At 40.1% G+C, this 22,147-nt stretch overlaps 2 protein-coding genes across 10 annotated transcripts in view; one reads left to right on the top strand and one right to left on the bottom strand.

Annotated features, from left to right (window-relative positions):
- LOC148076371 (AT-rich interactive domain-containing protein 3B) overlaps window positions 1-7,756 on the top strand; it is a 56,778-nt gene extending 49,022 nt beyond the window's left edge. For 2 of the 8 annotated variants that reach the window (XM_087793612.1, XM_087793617.1), the window contains exons 6-9: window positions 810-1,090; window positions 2,421-2,693; window positions 3,414-3,506; window positions 3,617-7,756. In XM_087793612.1, coding sequence (XP_087649738.1) covers window positions 810-1,090; window positions 2,421-2,693; window positions 3,414-3,506; window positions 3,617-3,819 — 850 coding nt within the window. In that variant the 3' untranslated portion in view covers window positions 3,820-7,756. The remainder of the gene's footprint in view (window positions 1-809; window positions 1,091-2,420; window positions 2,694-3,413; window positions 3,507-3,616) is intronic. The other 6 variants (XR_015711451.1, XR_015711449.1, XR_015711450.1 and 3 more) reach the window with 6 other exon arrangements.
- A 1,357-nt stretch (window positions 7,757-9,113) lies between these two features.
- LOC148076370 (semaphorin-7A) lies at window positions 9,114-21,556 on the bottom strand. Of its 2 annotated transcripts, none has more exons than XM_087793608.1 (14): window positions 21,427-21,556; window positions 19,576-19,703; window positions 19,478-19,516; window positions 19,304-19,405; window positions 19,121-19,229; window positions 18,943-19,050; window positions 18,448-18,590; window positions 16,667-16,845; window positions 16,356-16,452; window positions 14,937-15,117; window positions 13,174-13,289; window positions 12,973-13,118; window positions 11,185-11,246; window positions 9,114-9,639 (listed from the first exon to the last, which is right to left on the bottom strand). In XM_087793608.1, the coding sequence occupies exons 1-14, from the start codon at window positions 21,527-21,529 to the stop codon at window positions 9,311-9,313; spliced, it is 1,842 nt and encodes a 613-aa protein (XP_087649734.1). In that variant the 5' UTR covers window positions 21,530-21,556; the 3' UTR covers window positions 9,114-9,310. The 2 variants fall into 2 exon arrangements, with proteins under 2 accessions (XP_087649734.1, XP_087649735.1); XM_087793609.1 differs by having other exon boundaries at window positions 19,304-19,402.
- Between the last annotated feature and the right edge of the window lie 591 nt (window positions 21,557-22,147).

Here is a 22,147-nt window from a genome sequence, read left to right as displayed (position 1 = left end):
GATACATTTAAATAGTGCAATGTTCTTTTCACAATACCATATCACTATTAAACAGCACTATACTGATATTTTTATCATTTATTTTATACTAAAGTGTATATATAATGAAATACTGGCATAGACTGAGGACGAGAGGATACATTCGACTTCAACTGCCTTTAAACCTGATTTTTGGACATATTTTGGTGTCAAAACAAATGAAAGAAGTTACGACTTCGTCAAGAGTCATGTGTCGTGACACCAGAGTAGAGCACTCGGCAATACTACAAATGTATCCTTGTTCTTATAATATCACAATATAGGGTGTTTCCCTGTATTATGATACAAATCTTATCACCATATATTCTTGGCAATACACACTATATATTCATGTTTTTTCTACTTATGTTGTGAATTAAAACTGTGTATTTGTAAACCAGATTAACATTAATTATGAAGTGAAATATAATTTTCCTTTAAGTATTTGTGATTGTTCTTTTTTCTACACGTATCTTATCACTCAATTACATCACATTGCAGGATGACACTGATATGTAGACTCGCCAGGAGCGAACGCACGCAGACAAGTGTGTTCTTGTGACTGCAAATAAGGATGTCAACATTGTGCCTGAGGACTGTGCCTTAGATCCTTTTATGGAATCACAAACATCTTAATGAGTCATCAGAAGTGAGGGCGAGTCATGAAATGAGAACGCGTCGTCCAGATCCGAGAGCGAAGTTAACATTCCTGCGATGACACGAGTCAGTATTGATGAACGTGTGAAGATATTTATCAGAATCAGAATTTTTCCTTCTTCTGTCCTCCTCAGGTACATGAAGTACCTGTACCCTTACGAATGTGAGCGGAAAGGCCTGAGCTCCCCCGGCGAGCTCCAGGCCGCCATCGACAGCAACAGGCGCGAGGGCCGTCGTCCGAGCTACAGCAGCAGCCTCTTCCGCTTCTCGCCGTCCCCCAGCACCGCCCCCCACATCCTCTCCCCGCCAAAGATGCACCTTTCCGCACTGGCGGCCGGGACCTCAGGGGCCCTCAACGGTCTGCAGGCATCGCCCGGACCTTCTCTGAAGAAAGGTGGGCTCTTTTATGCCAGCGGTGAGACTTTTGCTTTTTTCAGTCATTTTGAAGTTTTGCTCAGTGAATGTTGATGTAATGTTTCCTCCTAACACCACCCCTGAGTACATGTGACAACACACTATCCTCACGCCTCCATCACTCTTATGACCTTCAGGACACACCGGTGTGCTGGTTAGACTCGTGATGTCACCTCTTAGTTTTCTACATTAACACTCAACGTCATCCTTCAGTTGTTGAGTGTACAAGACAAGACAAGACAATGTTGTGGCTAACTATGGAAGTATATCGGTGACATCCAAATATTGAGTGTTTTTTAATTATACATTACATTACATTTTTTTCCCTTTATAATTAAATTAAAAAAATGTCTATATTGAAGGGTTGAATTTGTTTTTTTGGTAATTGAAATAAGTTATTTTTGAAGACAATGGGGTTGTTTTAAACATAGAATTTGATATTCTAATTTAAATAGTTTAATGGATACTTTTTCAGCCAGCACAGACGGTCATGTGATGAAGTATTAGCACTGACACATCAATTCATGATTCAAATCAACAGTATTGTCAAATAATCAATTTAGAACACATTTTTTTATTAATGGAATTAGAATAGCAAACTATATGTGCAAAAATAAACATTAAATTCATTTAGAAAGTATTCTATTTTTTTTTAAATTAAATAAAAACAACCTTTCAATGTAGAAAAAAATGAAATGAAATATTAAAAAAAAAAGTAATGATGAAATGTTTAAAACAATAAAAAACTGAAAAGTTTTAGCATTTGAATTTTTAAACGCCGCTATTCAATATTCTTATACCACTGATACACTTCCAAACTAACTGGTGAATATTCTCTTAGATTGATGTGAATTCATACAAAAACGATCTTGTTTTGAGAAACGATTGTCGCCGTTAAATCAACTTGCTCGAGGTCATGCGAAGGGAAACACTGCCCTCTGCCGCTGCCTCCAGTCATTACACCTCGTTTGTAATTACCGCTATTACGCATTTTAATTTTGTAAGGCCACTTCATGTCTGTATTTTTAGCGTTTGTTTGAAGTTTTATGTAGTTCCTCCTCCAGGTGTGTAGTGGTCCACATGCCTCGGGCTGCTGGGTCTTTTATGACAGATAGATTAGGCAGTTCCCACGCTGGCCGGGACGACGTTCTGGACTTTGAAACCTCCAGACCGCCAAAGCGGTCGTTACTCTGCAGCCCGAGGGTTCCGGTGCGACGCTCCCCCCGACCACCGCTCCCATTTGACTACCATGAGAATGATTGACAGCTCGACGAGCCGTTATCTGTCATCGGTGCTTCTTCGTCATCGTAACTCTGCGTCCTCTCCCCCAGAAGAAATGACCCCCTCCATCATGGCGGCCAGGCCCACCATGGCGCTGACCCTGGGTCAGCAGCAGGTTGCCGGTTTGGCGCGAGCCGCCACGCTGGAGCAGCTGAGGGAGAAGCTGGAGACCGGCGGCGGCGAGGGACCCGAGAGGAAGATGGCCCGCCTGGCCGAGGAGCAGCAGCGTCTGATGCAGCAGGCCTTCCAGCACAACCTGCTGGCCATGGCCTCTCAGATGCCCATGAACCTGCGGCTGGGAGCCCCCGCCGTCACCGCCCGAGGTCAGTCGCCCCTCTGTGGATGCTCACGGGGGACCAGGGGAACATCTGTGGAAGTGTACCATCAGAACGTTGATGTTTAATGGGTTGAAAAACTGTTGAAACTTCAAACTTTTTTAAAAATATTGCATTCAGTAGTTCATATATGCAGTATATATGTTTATTATTGACAGAATGATTTATAATAATCATTTAGTTGTTGATTATTTTAAAAAAAACTCCCTTTTTGTTGTATTCTTTTGGTATTGTTTGGTGGTACTATTATACCAATATTTTTTGATTTGATTTAAAAAGCTAGTATTTAAAAAGTATTTAATTTAGAAAATGTAGTTTTCATTTTTTGAAACGAGAATATCAAATTCTATATGTAAAATTAATGTGAAAAAATCAGAATGTTATAATTAAATTACCAATGATTGATGATTATTGAATTCAATGAATCAATAAAAACAAATTCAACCTTAAACATCGAAACAATTGAATTCAATCATTTAAAACATGCTTAAAAAACACAATATTTCAATAAAATGAATGCAAAATTTCAACTTTTCAAATGTTGAATTGATTTGTTCAACATTCCGATGGCTCTGATATACTTCCATAAACATGGATTTTTAGGCCCTGAAACTAAAACCTAATGTTAAAACTGTAAATCGATTTGTGTATTTGTAAATGAAACTATTGTATGAAGGGTTTTGAACCAACAACTCTTTGTGTCTGCAGAAGAGAAGCAGCAGGACATGTCTCTGAGCATCTCGACTAACGGACACGCCAGTATCACCGTGTCGGTGGAGGTCAACGGAACGATCTACTCAGGTGTGTTGTCGCGTCAGGATCCGCTGCCCCTACAGTCCGAGAGGGGAACTGCTCTCAGTCGATCGCTTCCTCTAGCCGTCAGTCACACCTCCTCCTCCTCCTCCTCGCAGGAACCCTGTTTGCTCAGAAGTCCGGCGGGTCCATGGCTCCGGTGGTCTCGGCCGGCGTCGTCTCGGCCTCGCCCGCGGGGACCAGCTCCGGCTTCAGCTTCTCTGCCGCCCAGGCCCAGACCCACAGCCCGGTCTCCTCCTCCCCCTCCTCCTCCTCCAAGGGCCCCGGCTCAGCCGAGCCAGCTCCCAACGGGTCCCCGTAACCCCCCCCCCCCCCGGGGGCCCCCCTCGTACCTTCTCCCCCCTGACCTCTCTTCCACCGGGAGGTCCAGCATGAATATTCAGTAACGAACTGTTGCACAACAAATACCTCATCAACCCTGTCGACCTGTTGGCTGACCAATCACGAACACAAGCCTGAGAATGTTAGAACACACAACTATGCATTGACACACACAATCACACACACAAACACACACACCACACACACACACACACACGAACATGCTAGACACAATCAACTCAGCCAAAAAAACCCACTGACAGGTGTCGTCACAACAGAACTTGAAAAGTTTTATTTTAGGACTTTTTTGTTTGTTTGTTGCCATTTTTTGTCGTCTCTCTTTTGATTTTGTGTTTTTAGAACTATTTTGTTTTTAGTTTCTCTTTTTAACATACCTCAAATCAAGTAACCTGCAGTGGTGTCTTTACCTCAGGAGCTATATTTAACCTGAATCTACTTTATTTTTGCAATCAGGGGAAGTCGGGTGTCTCACCTGCGGGGGGCGCGTGTGAGCAGCCACGTAGAAAAAAAACACAAAAAAAAAAAACACTCCCCGCCCCGCAAGGGATGCAGACTCCGGGGGGTCGACACGCTGTAGAGCAGCACATTGAAATACCTCATTTCCGCAGTGCCGGGTCCACCCCGAAGGTGGCGCTGCGGACGAAAAAAAAAAGAAAAAAAGAAGGGCGACGGCGTGACGTCGGCTCTGCATTTTTTTTTCTCTCTGGTCCAAAAAAAAAAAAGAAAACAACCGGTCAAACCTCAAGGCTGAACGTCATTCCCGCTTCTGGCCTCACGCCGACTTCTCCGGACACTTTTCTCTCAGGAAGCGACTGTTCACGTCTGAAGAAGAAGAAAAAAAAAAGCTCTGAAGAAATGCACAAGTCCACTCGACTGTTTCCACATATACCTCATGGGACTCTCTCAGGAGGAGAGCCACACCTGACATACCTCAACAAAAAGGCCGCCACGTCAGCGAGACCTGGACGCCCTAACTGACCCACGAACTGCTGCTGGTTTTTTTTTTTTTTTTTAAGGAAGAACCGCTCGCTCGCCTTCTCCTCGCTTTGGCTCGTCGTCCTTCGCCTCGTTTTCGGAGGCGACGAGCGTGTGATTGTTTTTTTCAGGGAAGAGGATCTGTTGACAAACTGATGCATGTGTACAATCATCCTCGTTAGTTCTTGCACAGCTAGATACCAAAAAAAAAAAAAGAAGAAAAAAAAAAAAAAGGTCTGGAACAATCCTCGTCGTCGGACCTGCCGTGGTGGTCCAGGGCGAAACCAGGCGGTGGCGCTGTGGGGCACGAGAAGAGATGTGTTGTTGTTTTTTTTAAACTACCAAAATGTATAGTGTCGTCTTATTGGAGCGCGCTCTCAGTGCGGCATCTCTATAAGACTAATGATTCTACTTCATCGGTGCTCCGCCCTCTACAGGCTGTCGCACTCATTCGTAGAACCCACGGTTATACAGATAACCCGTGGAGACATGACATTTATAAACGACGTACAATATAAGTTTGACTCACTTTTTAAGTATCAAAATTGTATAAATTAAAGCATCGATTTACTCGTCGCGGTGCGTTCAATGACCTCCTCTAAGGTTCCGGGTGTTAAAAATCAAATATCGACGTATTTAAATGACCTATAATCTCCCATTTTTTAAAATCGTTTATTTAATTTAAAGTTTTTAACTCGAAACTCTTCTCGTGCTCGCCCGGGCCTCGGCGCCTCGTCGCGACCCTTTAAGTGGAGACTAGCAGCACCAGGAAGAGTTTTATCTGCGAGTAGCCTTTTATTCCTCCGTGTCGCCTGACATTTTTGTTGGGGGTCGAAGCGCTGTCGGAATCACGTGACACACAAACTGTATTTTACACACAGGAAATGTAGACGCTGCCTTAACGTAGTTGCTGGTGAGAGATCCGCTCGGTTGCGGCCGCGAACAATGTCTGTTTCTCTTCAAGCTTAATCCTCGAGGAGAAGTTTTTGTTTTACAATCAATTCTGAACGACGTCGCGTTTATTTATTCATCATTTTCTCTGTTTTTTTGTTTCTTCTGACTGAACTCGCAGCTTCACTGCCTGATCAGACGCGCGTGTCGCCGAGAACGATACTGCAGGTGGCGCTGTTGTCATCCAAATGCAATTGATGTGTGTGTGAGAGAGTGTTTTGTGTGTGTGAGAATGGGATTTGAGAGTTTGTTGTGTTTGTGTAAGAGAGTTTTGTGTGTGTGAGAATGTGATTTGAGAGTTTGTTGTGTTTGTGTACGAGAGTTTGTTGTGTTTGAGAGTTTGTTGTGTTTGTGTACGAGAGTTTGGTGTGTTTGAGAGTTTGTTGTGTTTGTGTACGAGAGTTTTGTGTGTGTGAGAATGTGATTTGAGAGTTTGTTGTGTTTGTGTAAGAGTTTTGTGTGTGTGAGAATGTCTTGTTTGTGTGTGAGAATGTGATTTGAAAGTTTGTTGTGTTTGTGTACAAGAGTTTGTTGTGTTTGTGTACGAGAGTTTTGTGTGTGTGAGAATGTCTAGTTTGTTGTGTTTGTGTACGATAGTTTGTTGTGTTTGTGTACGAGAGTTTTGTGTGTGTAAGAATGTCTTGTTTGTGTGTGAGAATGTGATTTGAAAGTTTGTTGTGTTTGTGTACGAGAGTTTGTTGTGTTTGTGTACAAGAGTTTGTTGTGTTTGAGAGTTTGTTGTGTTTGTGTACGAGAGTTTGTTGTGTTTGTGTACGAGAGTTTGTTGTGTTTGAGAGTTTGTTGTGTTTGTGTACGAGAGTTTGTTGTGTTTGTGTACGAGAGTTTGGTGTGTTTGAGAATGTGATTTGAAATGTGTGTTGTGTTTGTGTACGAGAGTTTGTTGTGTTTGTGTACAAGAGTTTTGTGTGTGTGAGAATGTGATTTGAAATGTGTGTTTGTGTTCATGCGAGTGTTTGTGTATGTGTGAGAAAGTATGTTTGACGTGTTGGTGTTTTGCGTGGGTGTGAGAAAGTATGTTGTGTGCATGTGAGAGTGCGTTTGTTTGAGTGTGTTTTGTGTGCACGTTTGAGAAAGTTTGTTGTGCATGTGAGTGTTTTGTGTGTATGTGTGCACGTGTGAGAATGGTTTGTGTGTACGGTGAGTGTTTTGTGTGCGTGTCAGAGTGTGTTTTGTATGCGCGTGAGAAAGTGTGTATGTGAGAAAGTGTGTTTTTTGTGCGTGTGAGAGTGTATTTCTTGTGTGTCCACGTGTGAAAGTGTGAGTGAGAGTGCGTGTTGTGCGCGAGACCTCCATCCACCCAGCTTCACACCAGGACACCTCAGGGCAGTGGTCAGTGGCTGCGGGGCCCACCTGGAGGGACGAGCTCCGTTGCGGTCGCTTCTTAGAATTTTTGGTGTTTTTTTTGGATTTTTCTTTCTCTTGTTGTCGTCGGTAACTGCGAGCAAACGTCTCGTCGCTCGGGAAGCTGTGAAGTTGGAAGTCTGCAAAAAAAAAAACAACCTTTTACTGTCTCGGATGATTTTATTTTTTTTTGAGTTGATTCAGTTTGAAATTGTTTAAAAAAGAAAAAAAGAAAAAAGGAAGACGATCTGTGTGAGAACAGGCGCATATGCAAGTGGTTATTAAATACCTCATTTATCGATTTATGTTGTTTTGGCTTGTACATGCTCCGTATATTAATTCAACTGTGGGGTTTGTGCATATTTTTGTACTGTTGTTATTATTGACACGATGATAACGATACGACTTTATTATAGTTCTTTGATTAAAGCAAACAGAAATAGATCAAAACACGAATGCTTGTAAAAAAAACTGCTTTGTGCTGATTGTATTTACGCGGAGCACTTTCACGTGGTTTCACACATTCAGTTTTGTTCATATTAGTAATATAAAGATGGTTCTCAGGGCTTTAAACTTGTATGTCATGATAAAGTTACTTTATATCTTAACGCCTGCGTCTGCTCTTTGTTTCCTGAAGCCACGAGTCATGTGACACCAGATCGTCTCTAGATCCACCAATGACTTCATTCTACATAGTAGTTTGATGGCCCCTCACAACAGTCACAGTATACTTGTGGCCCCTCAAAAAATGTACTGTATATTTGTGGTCCATCGCAACAGTCGCAGAATATTTGATGGCCCATCGCAACAGTCCATATACCTGTGGCCCCTCACAAAATTCACAGTATATTTGTAGGCCCCTTATAACAATTGCAGTATATTTGAGCCCTTCGCAACAGTCACAGTACATTTAATGGCCCTTACATCAATCGCAGTACATTTGATGGCCACTAATAACAATTACAGTATATTGATGGCCCCTAGGAACAGTCACAGTAGATGTGAGCCCTTCGCAGCAGTCAGTATACCGGTGGCCCCTCACAAAATTCACAGTATATTTGTAGGCCCCTTATAACAATTGCAGTATATGGGAGCCCCTCGCAACAGTCGCAGTATACGTGAGGCCCTTACATCATTCGCAGTACATTTGATGGCCCCTAATAACAATAACAGTATATTGATGGCCCCTCGCAACAGTCACAGTATATTTGATGGCCCCGAATAACAATTACCGTACATTTGATGGCCCTCGCAACAGTCAAAGTATATGTGAGCCCCTCGCAACAGTCACAGTACATTTGATGCCCCCTAATAACAATTACAGTATATTGATGGCCCCTCGCAACAGTTGTAGCATATTTGTTGGCCCCTCAAAACATTTGCAGTATATTTGTGGCTCCTTTGCAACAGTTGCAGTATATTTGTGGCCCTTTGCAACACTCTCAGTATACAGTATTTGCGGCCCTTCAACACACTCTCAGTATATTTTTCGGCCCCTCAACACACTCTCAGTATATTTTTCGGCCCCTCAACACACTCTCAGTATATTTGCGGCCCCTCAACACACTCTCAGTATATTTGCGGCCCCTCAACACACTCTCAGTATATTAATGGCCCATTGCCACCTTTGTAGCATATTTATGGCCCCTCAAAACATTTGCAATATATATTTTTCCCCTAGCAACAGTCGCAGTATATTTTTCGGCCCCTCAACACACTCTCAGTATATTTGCGGCCCCTCAACACACTCTCAGTATATTTGCGGCCCCTCAAAACAGTCGCAGTATATTTGCGGCCCCTCAACACACTCTCAGTATATTGATGGCACCTCAAAACAGTCGCAGTATACTTGTGACCCCTCACAATAGTCACAGTACATTTGTGGCCCCTGGCAACAGTCGCTGTATGTTTGACTTTGACTCTTTGTATGTAAAACTGTGAAGCAAGTGAAGACATGAAGGCAGATCATGTAAAAGATAACTTTATTTCCACAGATACATGTATTAGTTTGAAGCTCATCATAACATCCACGAGAAGCAATATGTATTCATTAACACACTTTAAAATAAAACCTACGGAGGAAATAAACAGTGACATCACTAGCTTCGCTGCAACATGATTGGATTAAAAACTTAACCTTCACATTCATTAATGATTCATCGTCAGTTGCTCAAGAGCACTAACACCAGCGTGAGCAACAGAAGCCTGCATAAAGATATGGCTGCAGTACCGGACTCCAGCTGCAGGTGGTACTGCGCCACCACTCGCGTGTAGCCGCCCTCCTCGGACTCACACCTGTAGCTGCCCTCCTGCTCCTCGCTCATGTTGGAGATCAGGTGCAGACACTCGTGCTCCGTCCGGCTGCAGGCGTGCTCGTGTCCACGGTGAGTCCAGGCGTATCTGGCGTGTCGCGAGCTCATCGGACACCGCAGGAAGTGGCTGGACCGAACAGGAAGTGAGTACATCGACACTATATCGATTGACAGGCGGTCTACGAAAGAAGTTACACAAAGTTTAGTTGCAACGTATAGTAACTTTAAAAAGCTACGGATTCAAAATGTTTTGATTTAAAACATTAATGTTTGAACATTTCTTACTAAAAAAATCCAATTAGATTATTAAAATGTTTACAAATTCAACCTTGAATTACAGAAATGATTGAATTCAACGATTACAAAAAATAATTAAATGTCTAAAGCAAAATAATAGTGATGAAAAAAAATAAAAATGTTTAATTTAACCATCCCTAATGTAACGCCACCGGTGCCACTCGTATATAAATCTTTGAACATCTCCCTCTAGTGGTAGAACAGGAGACTTAACTTTTATTTAAAAAGCCATGTGACAAAAGTAGAAATAGGATTTACGAGACGTGTAAATAAAGTAAGACGATGAATTTAAACCTTTTCACATATTTGAGGAAAACATAAAATATGTGAAAACATCTTTCGTTTTCTAGATCAAATTTTAAGCAGTTACGGTAATTATGTAGGTTATTTTTTATGAAATCTTAAGTCATGTCTGCAAAAATCATCACGTGTTTTAACCGAAAAAAACACATATTTTCAGTTGGTCATGTGACCTGCAGCATCAGATTAGAAAGACGAGCTTCATGAAGGTCATAAGATTAGAGTTTAAATGAGGATTAGTGCTTTACTAGCCGTTTGACGTTTTAATAAACGCTTCATTAACGCCTCCCAGACTGAATCAACTTCATAAACCGGTTTGAGCAGTTTTGAGTTTGTCGTCGCTGGTCTTAATCCAACTCTTTTTTTTCAGTATATGGCTCCTGTACCTTTGGTGTGTGAGAGGAAACATGTTTCTTCACAGGAACTTGAAACTGATGACAAGATTGTGTAAAACGCAGAATCTTACGATGTTAAAATTCAAACTGAAGCAACTTCGTTTTTTCAAACTCAAGTCTTAAATGACTCGTTCGTGGCTCAAGCTCATGGAAAAGTAACGTGTACTTTTTATTTTAATCTACTCTGTGAGTCAAAACAAAAGTCTCGTGTGCAGGTGTGACGGAGCTTGAAATACCTTGTGAAAGTTGCGTTGGGGTTTTCAAGGGACTTGAAAAAAAGTTTCTGTTAAATTATGTCAATTATTAAAATAAAGAATGTTGGGGTTTTTTCTGCACTACTGGGTAAAAGCAGTAAGGAACTCGTTGCTCATTTACACGCATGATCAGGATTAAAAAATATATATTATTGCCGTATGATTACACTTCATAACTCGAAAAAGTTTTTTGCATTTGAAATATCGGTGACGGCAATGACACGAGCGGGTCAGAGGGTGGCAGCAGCATAAAATATTCAATATTGTCTTAAGAACATCCTTTTTTCCTGCCACATTTATTGACATTTGAATTAGTTTGCCAAAACACACAACCTCCTTGGCAGTGGCAATTACGGGAGTTAATTTCATGGATTGACGAAGTGGTTCAGAACGTTATCTAAGGTACGAAAAGTGACGAAAAATGTCATAGACTTAAGGAGAGAAGAAAGAATAATAATTGTAGGATTTCAAAACAAACCTTTCGTGGGGGACTTATCACAGACTTTAATGTTCCCAGACGCGACTTCCTGCGTCGTGTTCCTGCAAATATGCACAAGTTAAAACCAACTGTATTTTACTTAACACAATTGTCACAATCAGTCAATAAACCAATATAAGTATCGATATTTCTTTGATATTATCGATACATGAACAGCACTGCATCGATTTTATTTTGTTAATAAAAGCAATATAGTTTGATGCACTGGCATAATTCCCAGAACAATCTTTAAATCGTATTTATTTTTCATCATCATTCTTTTGTGGTTCATATTTCAATAAAGAGTTAAATCATTTTATTTTTAATTTTTAAATGTTATCATTAAAAATTAACTTACAAATATTTATAAGTCTGTTCATTTTTTTGTTGCAATTAAACTTCTGACCGCAAAATGGCAGCAGTCATTATGTCGTTCAGAAAAAATCTAATCCTTAAGGAACCTGGCGACAACTAAGGATGTCTTAGTCCCTTTTTAAGCTGATATTTGGACATACTTTGGTTTCCAGTTATAATTATTCAACCCAAAATTACGGGGCCACAAATACACTGGGTACACTGCAACCCGACATCTTATTATGTTCCGTTTTTTTCTTTTCCTGAATCAAAATGACAAGTGTATTAGAGGAATAACATTAACCTTCAATATTATATATTATAAATATCACACTTGATTTGCCCTTTAACTGATCTGAACCTGTTTGATCTCAGGTTATGTTCGCAGCTTTGTTTGTCTTTGAAACACTGAGAGACCATCTGATGCAACGTCAGCTTCCACTGGATGTTTCAGAGCAGCAGCGTTTCTCATCAGGCCTCGGTGACACCACCACAGTGACACCACCACAGTGGAACCACCACAGTGGAACCACTGTTCGTCTCAGCCTCGTTCTTCCGCCCACCTAGAGGTCGCGCGACCTCAATCGTTCGCGTCGCGCCGAGATCAAAGACACGTTGTCGAGACTTGATCCGAGCTCACAGTTAAGGTCGTGAACGTTGCCTTGTATGACTTATGATGATGTTGCAGTGAAGGACGGCTTCACGGCTTCAAGTGTCAAGACGGTAAGAAAACACTATTATACAAACAATAAAGATATAGAATAAAATATCATGTATTGCATAACATTCGCTTTTCCACTGAACTTCCAGCTGGTTTTTAAGTTGACAAACATAGTTTTAAACCATCGTATGATTGAGCTTATAATGCGTTTTACTGCATATGAGACTTTAAATACTTTTGTTTGCCAGATCTGTCTCGAGCTGAGCATGTGCAGCAGCAGCAGTGAGAAGCCATACAAGTAAACGATGAAACCTTCAAAAGCTTCCTGAATCCAGATGAAACTACAGAACACCACCAACATTTGTAGTTGATTTTAAAGTGGATCAATTTTCAGATCTGGAAAAAATAAATCCAATTTATTTAATTTTTTTCTGATCTGAAAAATGATCCACTTTCAAATTCACAAAAAATCATACACAACTTTTTTTTTAACGATACAGCAAAAATAATCTGTGGAATTTAAAACGAATATATAGTCAATAAATAATCCGCAACAGATTTTTTTTTTTTTTTTTTTTGTAGACCATATTTTTTAGGAGGTCTTGCTGGTGGAAGTGTAGACTCATGCATGGAGCCGTTCACTTATTGATGTTGATGAGTTTTGACCAAATGTTTTTTTTGGTATCAAACTTAAGTTGATTTAGTCTTGAATATTCATCTTGAGCTCAATGTCTGAACACACGTTAAATCATGAACTTCTACAACGTTCTTACTGAGTCTCCGAGGAGCAGGACTGTCCGTCCCAGCCACAGTGCGGGTCTCTGGCCAGGACACACTGTTGACATGTGTCTCCGTACAGTTGACAGTTGCCGGTGTCCAGCCTCGCCAGCTGTCGCCTGCTGCCCATGTACACCTCCCTCTGCAAACACCAGGATGAATGGCTCTAATAATAGCTACACAGGTCCAGTACTCACAGCGAGGGGGGAAGCGGTGATGCTCAGGACGTCGGCTCTGGCACCGAAAGGTCTGTATTCGGCGAGGATGAAGCTCTGACCCTCCAGCTGGACCACCTTGTGGAGACCCCCGTTGTCTGGTGAGAAAAAGGGACGAGAAACTAGACTCACATCTGACGTTTTATTCCCCAAAAAAAAGAGTTTTTCATCCACTGATTCAATTCAGCCTCACATGGCTTGAAAATAACACTTTTACTCCCTTTTCAAGATAAAACACAAACGTTCGTCTGGAGCCTGAAGTCAACACAGAACACGGCTGACAGGAAATTTGACAGGTGTGCAGCGCAAGATAAGAGTTTGTGTAGAGTTCAAGATAAGACAGTCATATCCTGTCATTGTCGGCAAATAACTGAGAATCAACGAGAATTACACGTGTGATTATTTTCTCTACTGTGAAAACCAGGAGCAAACGTTTCTGCAGGTCACAGGTCGATGCTTCTGGTGAACTTCTCAACATTTATCTGAATCCTTTAGTAGTTCTTTGTCATCATCGTTAATGTCCTCAACATGTTCTACACTTTGATGTCTTGCAATAGTTTTTAGGCTTAAACTGGAGTAACTCGTGCAGGAAGTTTTGTCTGTGATGCAGGAGCTAACGCTGGTTAGCAACACTGCTAATGTTTGACCGTTCAGATTTTAGATTAACTTTATTAATCCCTCTGGAGATCGATTTTTGAAAAGTTTATTAGTGTTTTTTAAAGCACATAATTGTTTTTTTAATATTTAAATTTCATAATTTCTTAATTAAAAGGGTTGATTTTATTTCTTACAATTGTTTTCTTTTTTTTTAATGAATTTCTTTTTTTTTTAGAATAAATGAATTTTCTTTTTTTCACATTCAAGTTTGATTTTTCTAATTCCAATGAATCAAAAACAAGTTTCTTAAATCCAATATTTTAAATGATGTTGTTCGGTACCGTTTTCGGTATTTGTCTCGTCGAAAACATTTGTAATAAAACAATGAAACGTTTCAATATTTGACGGCAATGATGCACTTCCATGATCCAGCTCCTATGCAGGTCGTTGGTTCTCGACTGGTCTGGCCTTAGGAGACTCCATCACCTTTTTTTTCAAGCTTTACGATCCATTTTTGGGTCCAGAACCACAGCTTAAGAATCTCTGACCTACGAAGCTTATTTCTCTTGCATAGTTAAAGACGTTTACATACATTTTAAACGTCAAAAAAGTCTCCATCAACTTCCTGCAACTTCCTCATTCTGTCTCTCTTCGCATGTTCTACTTCTAAAATGAGGCTACACCATGACACCAACATTTCTTCCTCCTCCACTCGGTTTCCTGCACACACGGCAGTTTCATCTCCAGTACACACACTACACAAACTGCTACTACACTCAACCACATGGAACATGTGAACATCCGTCTACAGTCTTTAGATAAGATTCAATTTGATGAATCTTGTTCAAACTCTGGCTCACAACAACACTTCTTTGTTTTTTTATTTCTGCAACAATGAAAGTCAAAGCCTGAGAGACTCATGTCCTTGAAGTGCAGGAGACACACCCCAAGGTCTCCTGGATCCCAGGGGTCACAACAGGAAGGTATGAACAAAATGTGTGTTGATGATTAAAATACTTCTTGTTCACTTGTTGATTAGCTTTAAAACTGGTGTTAACCTCTCATTTGCTTCCATGTTTGTGTTGAGATGAATCATCTGCTGCTCGTTTCTACACTTCACACACTTTGTTTTGTTGTTTCATACTCACTCATAGACAGGAAGAGAACGGGAAATTGTTCTCTAGTGTCGACATAGATCCGGGTGTAGTTGTGATGGTTCGTGAAAACCGGACCAGAATTCTTAGCGGGTTTGACCCAGTCCTTCATTTCTGTCGTTCGGGCGATTTTGTTCAGCGTTAGAGGGTCAAGTTTAGTGCTGTCTTTGACACACTGTTATAGAAAAGAAAGGAGAAGTGGTCACACAAACGATTACAGCAAGACAAAAATAACAATACTTGTTTTTAGCTCTGGGTGGAGTTTGCTTAACAATTCTGTGGCCACACAGTCTTTGTTCAGTGTATCACAAGTCCCAGCTAGAACTGAACAGGAAGTAAGAGTTTTTAACAAAATCTGGACTCTAAATTTCTTACAATGGATCAGTGGCATTGTTGTTACCCAGTTACTCTAATTAAGTACTGTAAGTTGTACCGGGCGTTGACAAAGCCCAAAGTGAAACAATAAACGTCTGTTGTAGCAAAAAAAAAATGGTTGGGGAAACAGAACGGAATGGAAACAAGAGACAAACAAGACAATTGTCTTGAGATGTTGACTCCGGCACCATGAACAATGGGGGGGTTTATACTTGATATTGGTCTCAGTGCTGCGCAGCTAGTGGAACACTAAATAAATTGTGTGTTGCAATACTAGTAAACATCCTGTAAGCAGCAAACAAGTATTGGGTTTTCTTAGTTTGATTTTAAATGTATACGTCAAAGTGCAGATTGGAATCCAGTAGGATCTGGAATCCTACTAGTACAGATTGGAATCCTACTACTGAACTGGGATCTTAATATTGAAACGTAAATCAGAGAAAAACAGTTAACTAGTGACTTTGTATAAAAAAGCTCCCAAGCCAGTTCCAAAGTTGATGTCAAAGTGACAGCATAGAGTAGCTTGATCAAGTGATGGCGGCGGATGTTCCCAGATCAGGGTGTACTAGACGTGATCCCAGGACGCTTTTGAACCTTTTGGATAATGATAAGTTAAGGTCTTTAAAAACTTGATGTGCTTACTATAGGCATTGTCCTAGGACAGATTGGAATTCCAATATTCAAATCCCAATACAGTAGTAGGATTCATATTTCTCCTAGTAGAGATTGGAATTCACTAGTAGAATCTGGAATCCTTCTAGGACAGATTGGAATTCCAATATTCAGATCCCAATTCAGTAGTAGGATTCCAATCCGTACCGTGACATATACATACACAGTTGTATTCTCTTATACATCTATATGTAACATGTTTTTGAACATTCTCTTTGTCAAAAAGCTATTATCTATTGAAGAGATAAGTGATATTTTTCTACATTTGTCCGGTCCAATGATGTCAATATTACATACCTTGTCAAATATAAAGTTGTCAAAACCTAAACACCTTTAGCAAACTTGCTTACTTTTACAAACACACACCTGTCTTGGTCGTTCATTGTCAGGGAGTCTGAACCGAGACTCTCGGAAGACGTCGTCGAAATCTTTCACGGTGTAGACGCACACGGCACTGACGCTCCTGACGAGACGGAAAACATGTGAGAGACTGACTCGTGTTTTTCAAATGAAGAAGACAGATGACCCTTTGACCGGGCGAACGCTACAGTGACTTTTTGTAATGTACTACTCATCCTATGATGAAAATACTTTTGCAGTGAGTCGACTTCCTGTCTTTTGTTGCAGGATCTTAATCATAGTGATTCACAGGATCTCTGGTAAAGGTTTTGGATTACCATTCATTTCTGAAGAGCGCGTATATCTTGGTTTCTTGCCAGCTCTCTGCATGGATCGTTGCCACGTCCACCAGCTCAAAGAAGCCAGACCTGGTGTCGGTGTCTCCACAGTAGAGCCGGGCACTCAGCTGGGACGTCCAGGTGAACTGGAGCACGTTCTTGCTGCCGCCTTTATCTGCCTTGACATTAGAGACAGTCGGTTACACCCACTGATACCAGGATGTGTTTTTAATTATTGCATCACTCAATACTCAGATACTAAACGAAAGGGGAGAAACACTTTGAGTTCCTGCTCCTGTTTCTGTAAAAATGTGATTAAAAAAATAAGTTTGAATTAGACTCAGATTCCTTGTTTCGATTCCAGTTCCCAGCGATAATCACTTCCAATCAGTTCAAGTTCCTGCTCATTCATGAAGGCAGTTCCCGGACAGAAGTGCTACTTACGTCAACTATTGATTCTCAAAACATTTAACATCGCATCTTCTTAGTTGGTGTTCAGCGGCTTCTTCTGTCTTTGTTCCTGGATCAGCAAACATCACTCTACGGAGACAGCCTTACTGACAGTGTCCAGTGACATCATGATGTCGGCTGACTCGGGTCAATACACTGTTCTGGTTCTCTTGGATCTGTCCTCAGCCTTTGACACAGTTGATCACCAGATCCTGCTGAGAAGACTGAGGGATGAAGTGGGACTGTCTGGGTCTGTGTTACAGTGTATCTGCCAATCAAATGAGGTCTGAATCAGCTGATCTGTTGTGTGGAGTCCTTCAAGGTTCTGTTCTGGGTCCTTTATTGTTTTTACTGTACTTTAATCTTCTGGGTAAAAGCGTTCAGAGATTTCCTTTTTTTTTTTTTTTACCACATCTTTGCTGATGACATCCAGCTCTACTGCTCTTTTGATCCAACTGAGCCCCAGAGGCTGAACAGCTTAGTCAATTGTTTGCTAGAAATCAAACAATGGCTGAATGAAAACCCTTTCAGCTAAATGTGGACAAAACTGAAACTCTGGTTATTGTTCCTGATGATAAGATTCCAGGGTTGAGTCAGTACTTGGGTGACTTAGGTCAGTCTATCAAACTGAGCCTGAGAAACCTGGGTATTGTATTGGAAATGTCTCTAGTTCAACACTGCAGAAAACTGACCAGAAACTGTTTCCTTCAACTATTAAAAATGTCTCTAAATTTAGGTAAATGTTGTCACAACATGATCTGGAGCTTGTAATCCATGCGTTTGTGTCTTCTCGTCTGGACTATTTAACTGGACTAAACAGTTTGTTTTCATGTCTAAAGTAGAAGGAGCTGTCTCGCCTGCAGTTGATACAAAACTCTGCAGCAAGAACCCTTCTTACATCAGTGATCTTATTCAACCTTACACCCCAGCTCAGAATCTGCTGATCCACACACAGAGAAGAGAAATCCTTCCAGACTGTTGCTCCTAAGCTTTGGACTGATCTTCCTCTCTCTCTGTGTTTGATGATCTACTGACTCCTTCAAGAAACATCTTAGAACATTTTTATTTGTTCAGGGTTTTCCTTGGTTCTCTGAGACTCCTGTGCCCGCTCGATGGTCTCTTGATATTTTAAGCATCTATTTTATTGGGTATTGTTTTGATTGTTTAAGCGCTTTGTGACCCTGGTCTAGAAAAGCTCTACAAATATTACTTACTTCTTCTCCCGCCGTCTCAGTATCAAAGTTAAGAATCAAAATTTCAGCTTCTTAAAACGATTCCAGGTAAATCAAAGCGCTAGTTCCTGGTAACCAAGCATACATTCCTGAGCTCACCAGGCAAAGCTGCGTCACAAAGGGAATCCACATTTTGCTGGTGACGTCTCTGTAGGTGTCTTTCTCGTTATAGAAGGCGTAGACCTTGTCCTGCAGTGGGTCTTTCTTGTTTCGGCTCAAAATCAGTCCCTTGTACCGCCGCTCTGTGGGTTTGAAGAAGAAGCAGGCATTTCAGAAAGACGCGCAACATCAACATAGGATTCTGGACGACGGTGTAATGAACTGAGTTTATAAAACTGCGGAGGTGCCTCTTCATATTGTTTATCTTCCATGTCTAGTTTGCAAAGTACCAGAGGCCATCAGGAACCGGAAAGTCCTTATTATTATTGAAACATTATTGGATTTATTTGAACAGCTGATCAACCTGAGCCTGAGTTCCGAAAGAAACAGTACCGGTTAAAGAAAAAGGAACTGAAGTTGAAATAAGGAAGTGTGAGAGACTGAAAGGTAAAGGTGTCGTTATTATATATGTTGTAAATAAAAACCCCCTCTTACCCTTATCGTGGTTTGCTGGTCCAACTTTATCTTTTCCCAGCTTATGGACCCCGACCAGCTCTTGAAACCCAGAGTACGTCGAGAGAAGAGAATCACCTTCTGGGGATTCTGTGAATGGTTTTTGAACGTAGCTTTTATACCAAGTGGGCGGAGAGCGGCAGGAGATTAAAAAACTCACCGACAAGAATAGAATGTTCGTCCCGTTTCAAGAGCATGTCTCGGATCACGGCGTTGATTTGGTCCAGTCGTCCCGTGCGCCTGCACATCGGCTGCTCGTCCGATAAGGTCTGAGAGAAAGGGATTGTTTAATGTATTGTCTTATAAGTCTGGTCCATAAGTTCATCGGCGTGAAGACACTTACTAAGTCGCAGCATATCGTGTCGTAATTCCTGGACGCACACACCACCACGACACCCTCCACACCCTTCCTCTGGTGGACCACAGAGATGCTGTACTGGCACTGCTGAGCCGAGCGGAGTTAGATCCGTGATTTATAATGATTTTGTTTTCTTCACTTGTCTGCTTGTCTACTTACACCTTCACATCCTTCCCACTCCACCTTCTTTCGCAGCATCTGCAGAGAAACTGTTTCAACAGAGAGCTCCTCGCCGTGAGACGACAAGAAGTCGTTACCTTCTGACGGGTTCTGAAGTCACACGTGACGACGTCCGTCCGACCCACGACCGTGACGGCGTCTTGTCCAGGAAGGACGCTCACCGGTGAAAAGTCATCCGGGAAAGTTGATATCGGCATCGAAGCTTCTGCGATTAGAAAATGTCAGAAATATGTTGACGTCAAACAACGCCAGAATGATGTCGGTGTAGAGTTGGTTCATATCAGCTTCAACACAACAAAATCTAAATAATCAAGTTTTCCAGATTTTTATGTACACATATTGTTGAAAATTACACGTGAATATTTCATTTATTGTTGTATTATGGTAGTTAAAACATATAGTATTTGACTAGTTGATAGTATGAGAGAAGCAGAATGAGTGCACGAATGCTCCTTCCCAGGTGCAAAACTAATAGACTCAAGGACTCAAGGATTCATTCCTCGGGCTATTTAATTGTACAATTCTGAGTTCGGGGGCAGGAGTGGAGTAAAAGTATCTATAAGTTCTGTTCTATGTTAGTCTTTGTATCCTTTTTTCTTTGATCTATGTTCTTTATCTTCATCTTTAGACTTAGATTGTATCATCTTGTTCTTTCTCTTTATTTCTCTTTGTTCTTGTTCTTATTTTATTTTGATTATTTTTTCTGAAATTGCTGTATTTGCTGTGGATAATTTGGGAAAAAACATTTCAATAAATCAATAAAGTTCTACCTAACCAAACCTAACCTAATCTAACTGGTCAACAGGATTAGTGTTATATCACTTTAAGGGTCTGTGAAGCTGCTGATGAAGGAACAAATATACGACATTATAACCATCAAATGAAAGTATACATTTAAAACTGCAAGTAATAGTTAAGCTCATGTTAAACTCATTTTAAAGTTTCAAGATCGGGACACTACTTGTACCTTCAAAACAACAAAATACACTATTAATGATTCTTTAAAAACAAAAGGAAAACATTGAGAAAATATTGTTGTAACACTGACTGAGAGTCAATCTGTTATTTTAGGAAAAACATTTACTATAATAAACATAAAAACTGAAGATATAAATTAATTTTATCTTCTAAGTGAAAAAACCCCGGGAATTTTCGTAACAATAACATGAATTTTAATTGTAAGTTAAATATGAAATATTTCTTTCTTTTCACCACCTGTTTTTATTTGCAATAAAATAATTTTATCATGAACATATGTATAAATATATATATATTATTTTATTTAAAGAAATAAAATGATACGCTATATATATGTTTTTTAAATCCCATTATTGTCAAAGCAATTATCTCGTTGACTCGATGATAACTAGGAACATCGTGACTTCCATTAGACAAACATGCCGAGCAGTTAACTACATCATTTATGATATTAATTTAAAAATAGAAATTCAAAACAGATTCTTGCTCAGAATCGAACCAGTTTCAGAGAAGATCTTACCTAAAGAAACCTTTTCCATGTATCAACAAACAAATCCACATCTTTGCAAACACACAAAAAAACAACACATCTAGATAACGTTTCAAATAATAAACGAACAACAAACAACATCTATCAGATCAATATTTGCAAACGATATGACGTGGTTTTATTTTCCATTCTCTTCACCTCTGAAGGAACACCTGCTTTTGTTGGTGGAGCGAGAACGTATTTTTTTAGTACATACTTTACTTTTTACACACAATAATCGTGAGATATTTACGTATAAGACACACTTTCAACTACATTAAAGTCATTCGTAGTAAATGCGGTTATATTTAAACTTTTTTTAAATCTTATTTTGTCTTCACGACTTTAAATTTTGAACCTAAATTGTATTTTTTACAGCCAATATTTCCGCGCATGCGTGTGAAATAAAAAGTCCAAATACCTTCTGCGGTGAACATCATCCTGGGCGCGTGTCTCGAACACACAACTGCGGACAAACACAACGATAAGGACCAGGAGAAGAAACAGCGACGTGTGGTCGACATGTTACTGAAGTGAAGACGCTTCCGCGATCATCATCCTACGCCCTACAGTCAAATGTCGAGAGATTACATCACGAACGAGTCAAATACATCAATAATAACTAAAACTTCAATCAGGTTTTATGCGAATTGAAACGTTGTTTCTCTTGTTACATCAATACTTACTAAATGTAGAATATAGGGAAATGATTTGTTAAAAATGTAAACGACATTTTCATTCAAATGATTATTTTTCAATATTGATTTGTCAAAAATAAACACCTTGATATCGTTTCTAAGACATTTAATTTGTTTTTGGTGGGAGTTTTATGTTCAGTTCATGTAAGGTAAGGTAAGGTAAGGTAAGGTAGAACTTTATTTTTCCAATTAGCCACAGCAATACAGCAATTTTCATAAAAATAAATAAAAATAAAATAAGAACAAGAACAAAAAGAAATAAAGAGAAAGAAGAAGATGATACAATCCAAGTCTAAAGATAAAGATGAAGAACATATGAAATGTGAGCTCATATCACCCCTTTTAACAGCAATCAAATAAAAATGGCAAACCTGTGTGAATAATAACTATATATTATTAAAGATGAAGGTTCTATCCATCATATGAATGAATTTGGAAACATTT

This window comes from Callionymus lyra, chromosome 6 (assembly GCF_982586985.1).
Source record: "Callionymus lyra chromosome 6, fCalLyr1.hap1.1, whole genome shotgun sequence".
NCBI lineage: Eukaryota > Metazoa > Chordata > Actinopteri > Syngnathiformes > Callionymidae > Callionymus > Callionymus lyra.
Note: the sequence above shows the minus strand (reverse complement) of the source record. Positions and strands in the feature narration are given on the sequence as shown.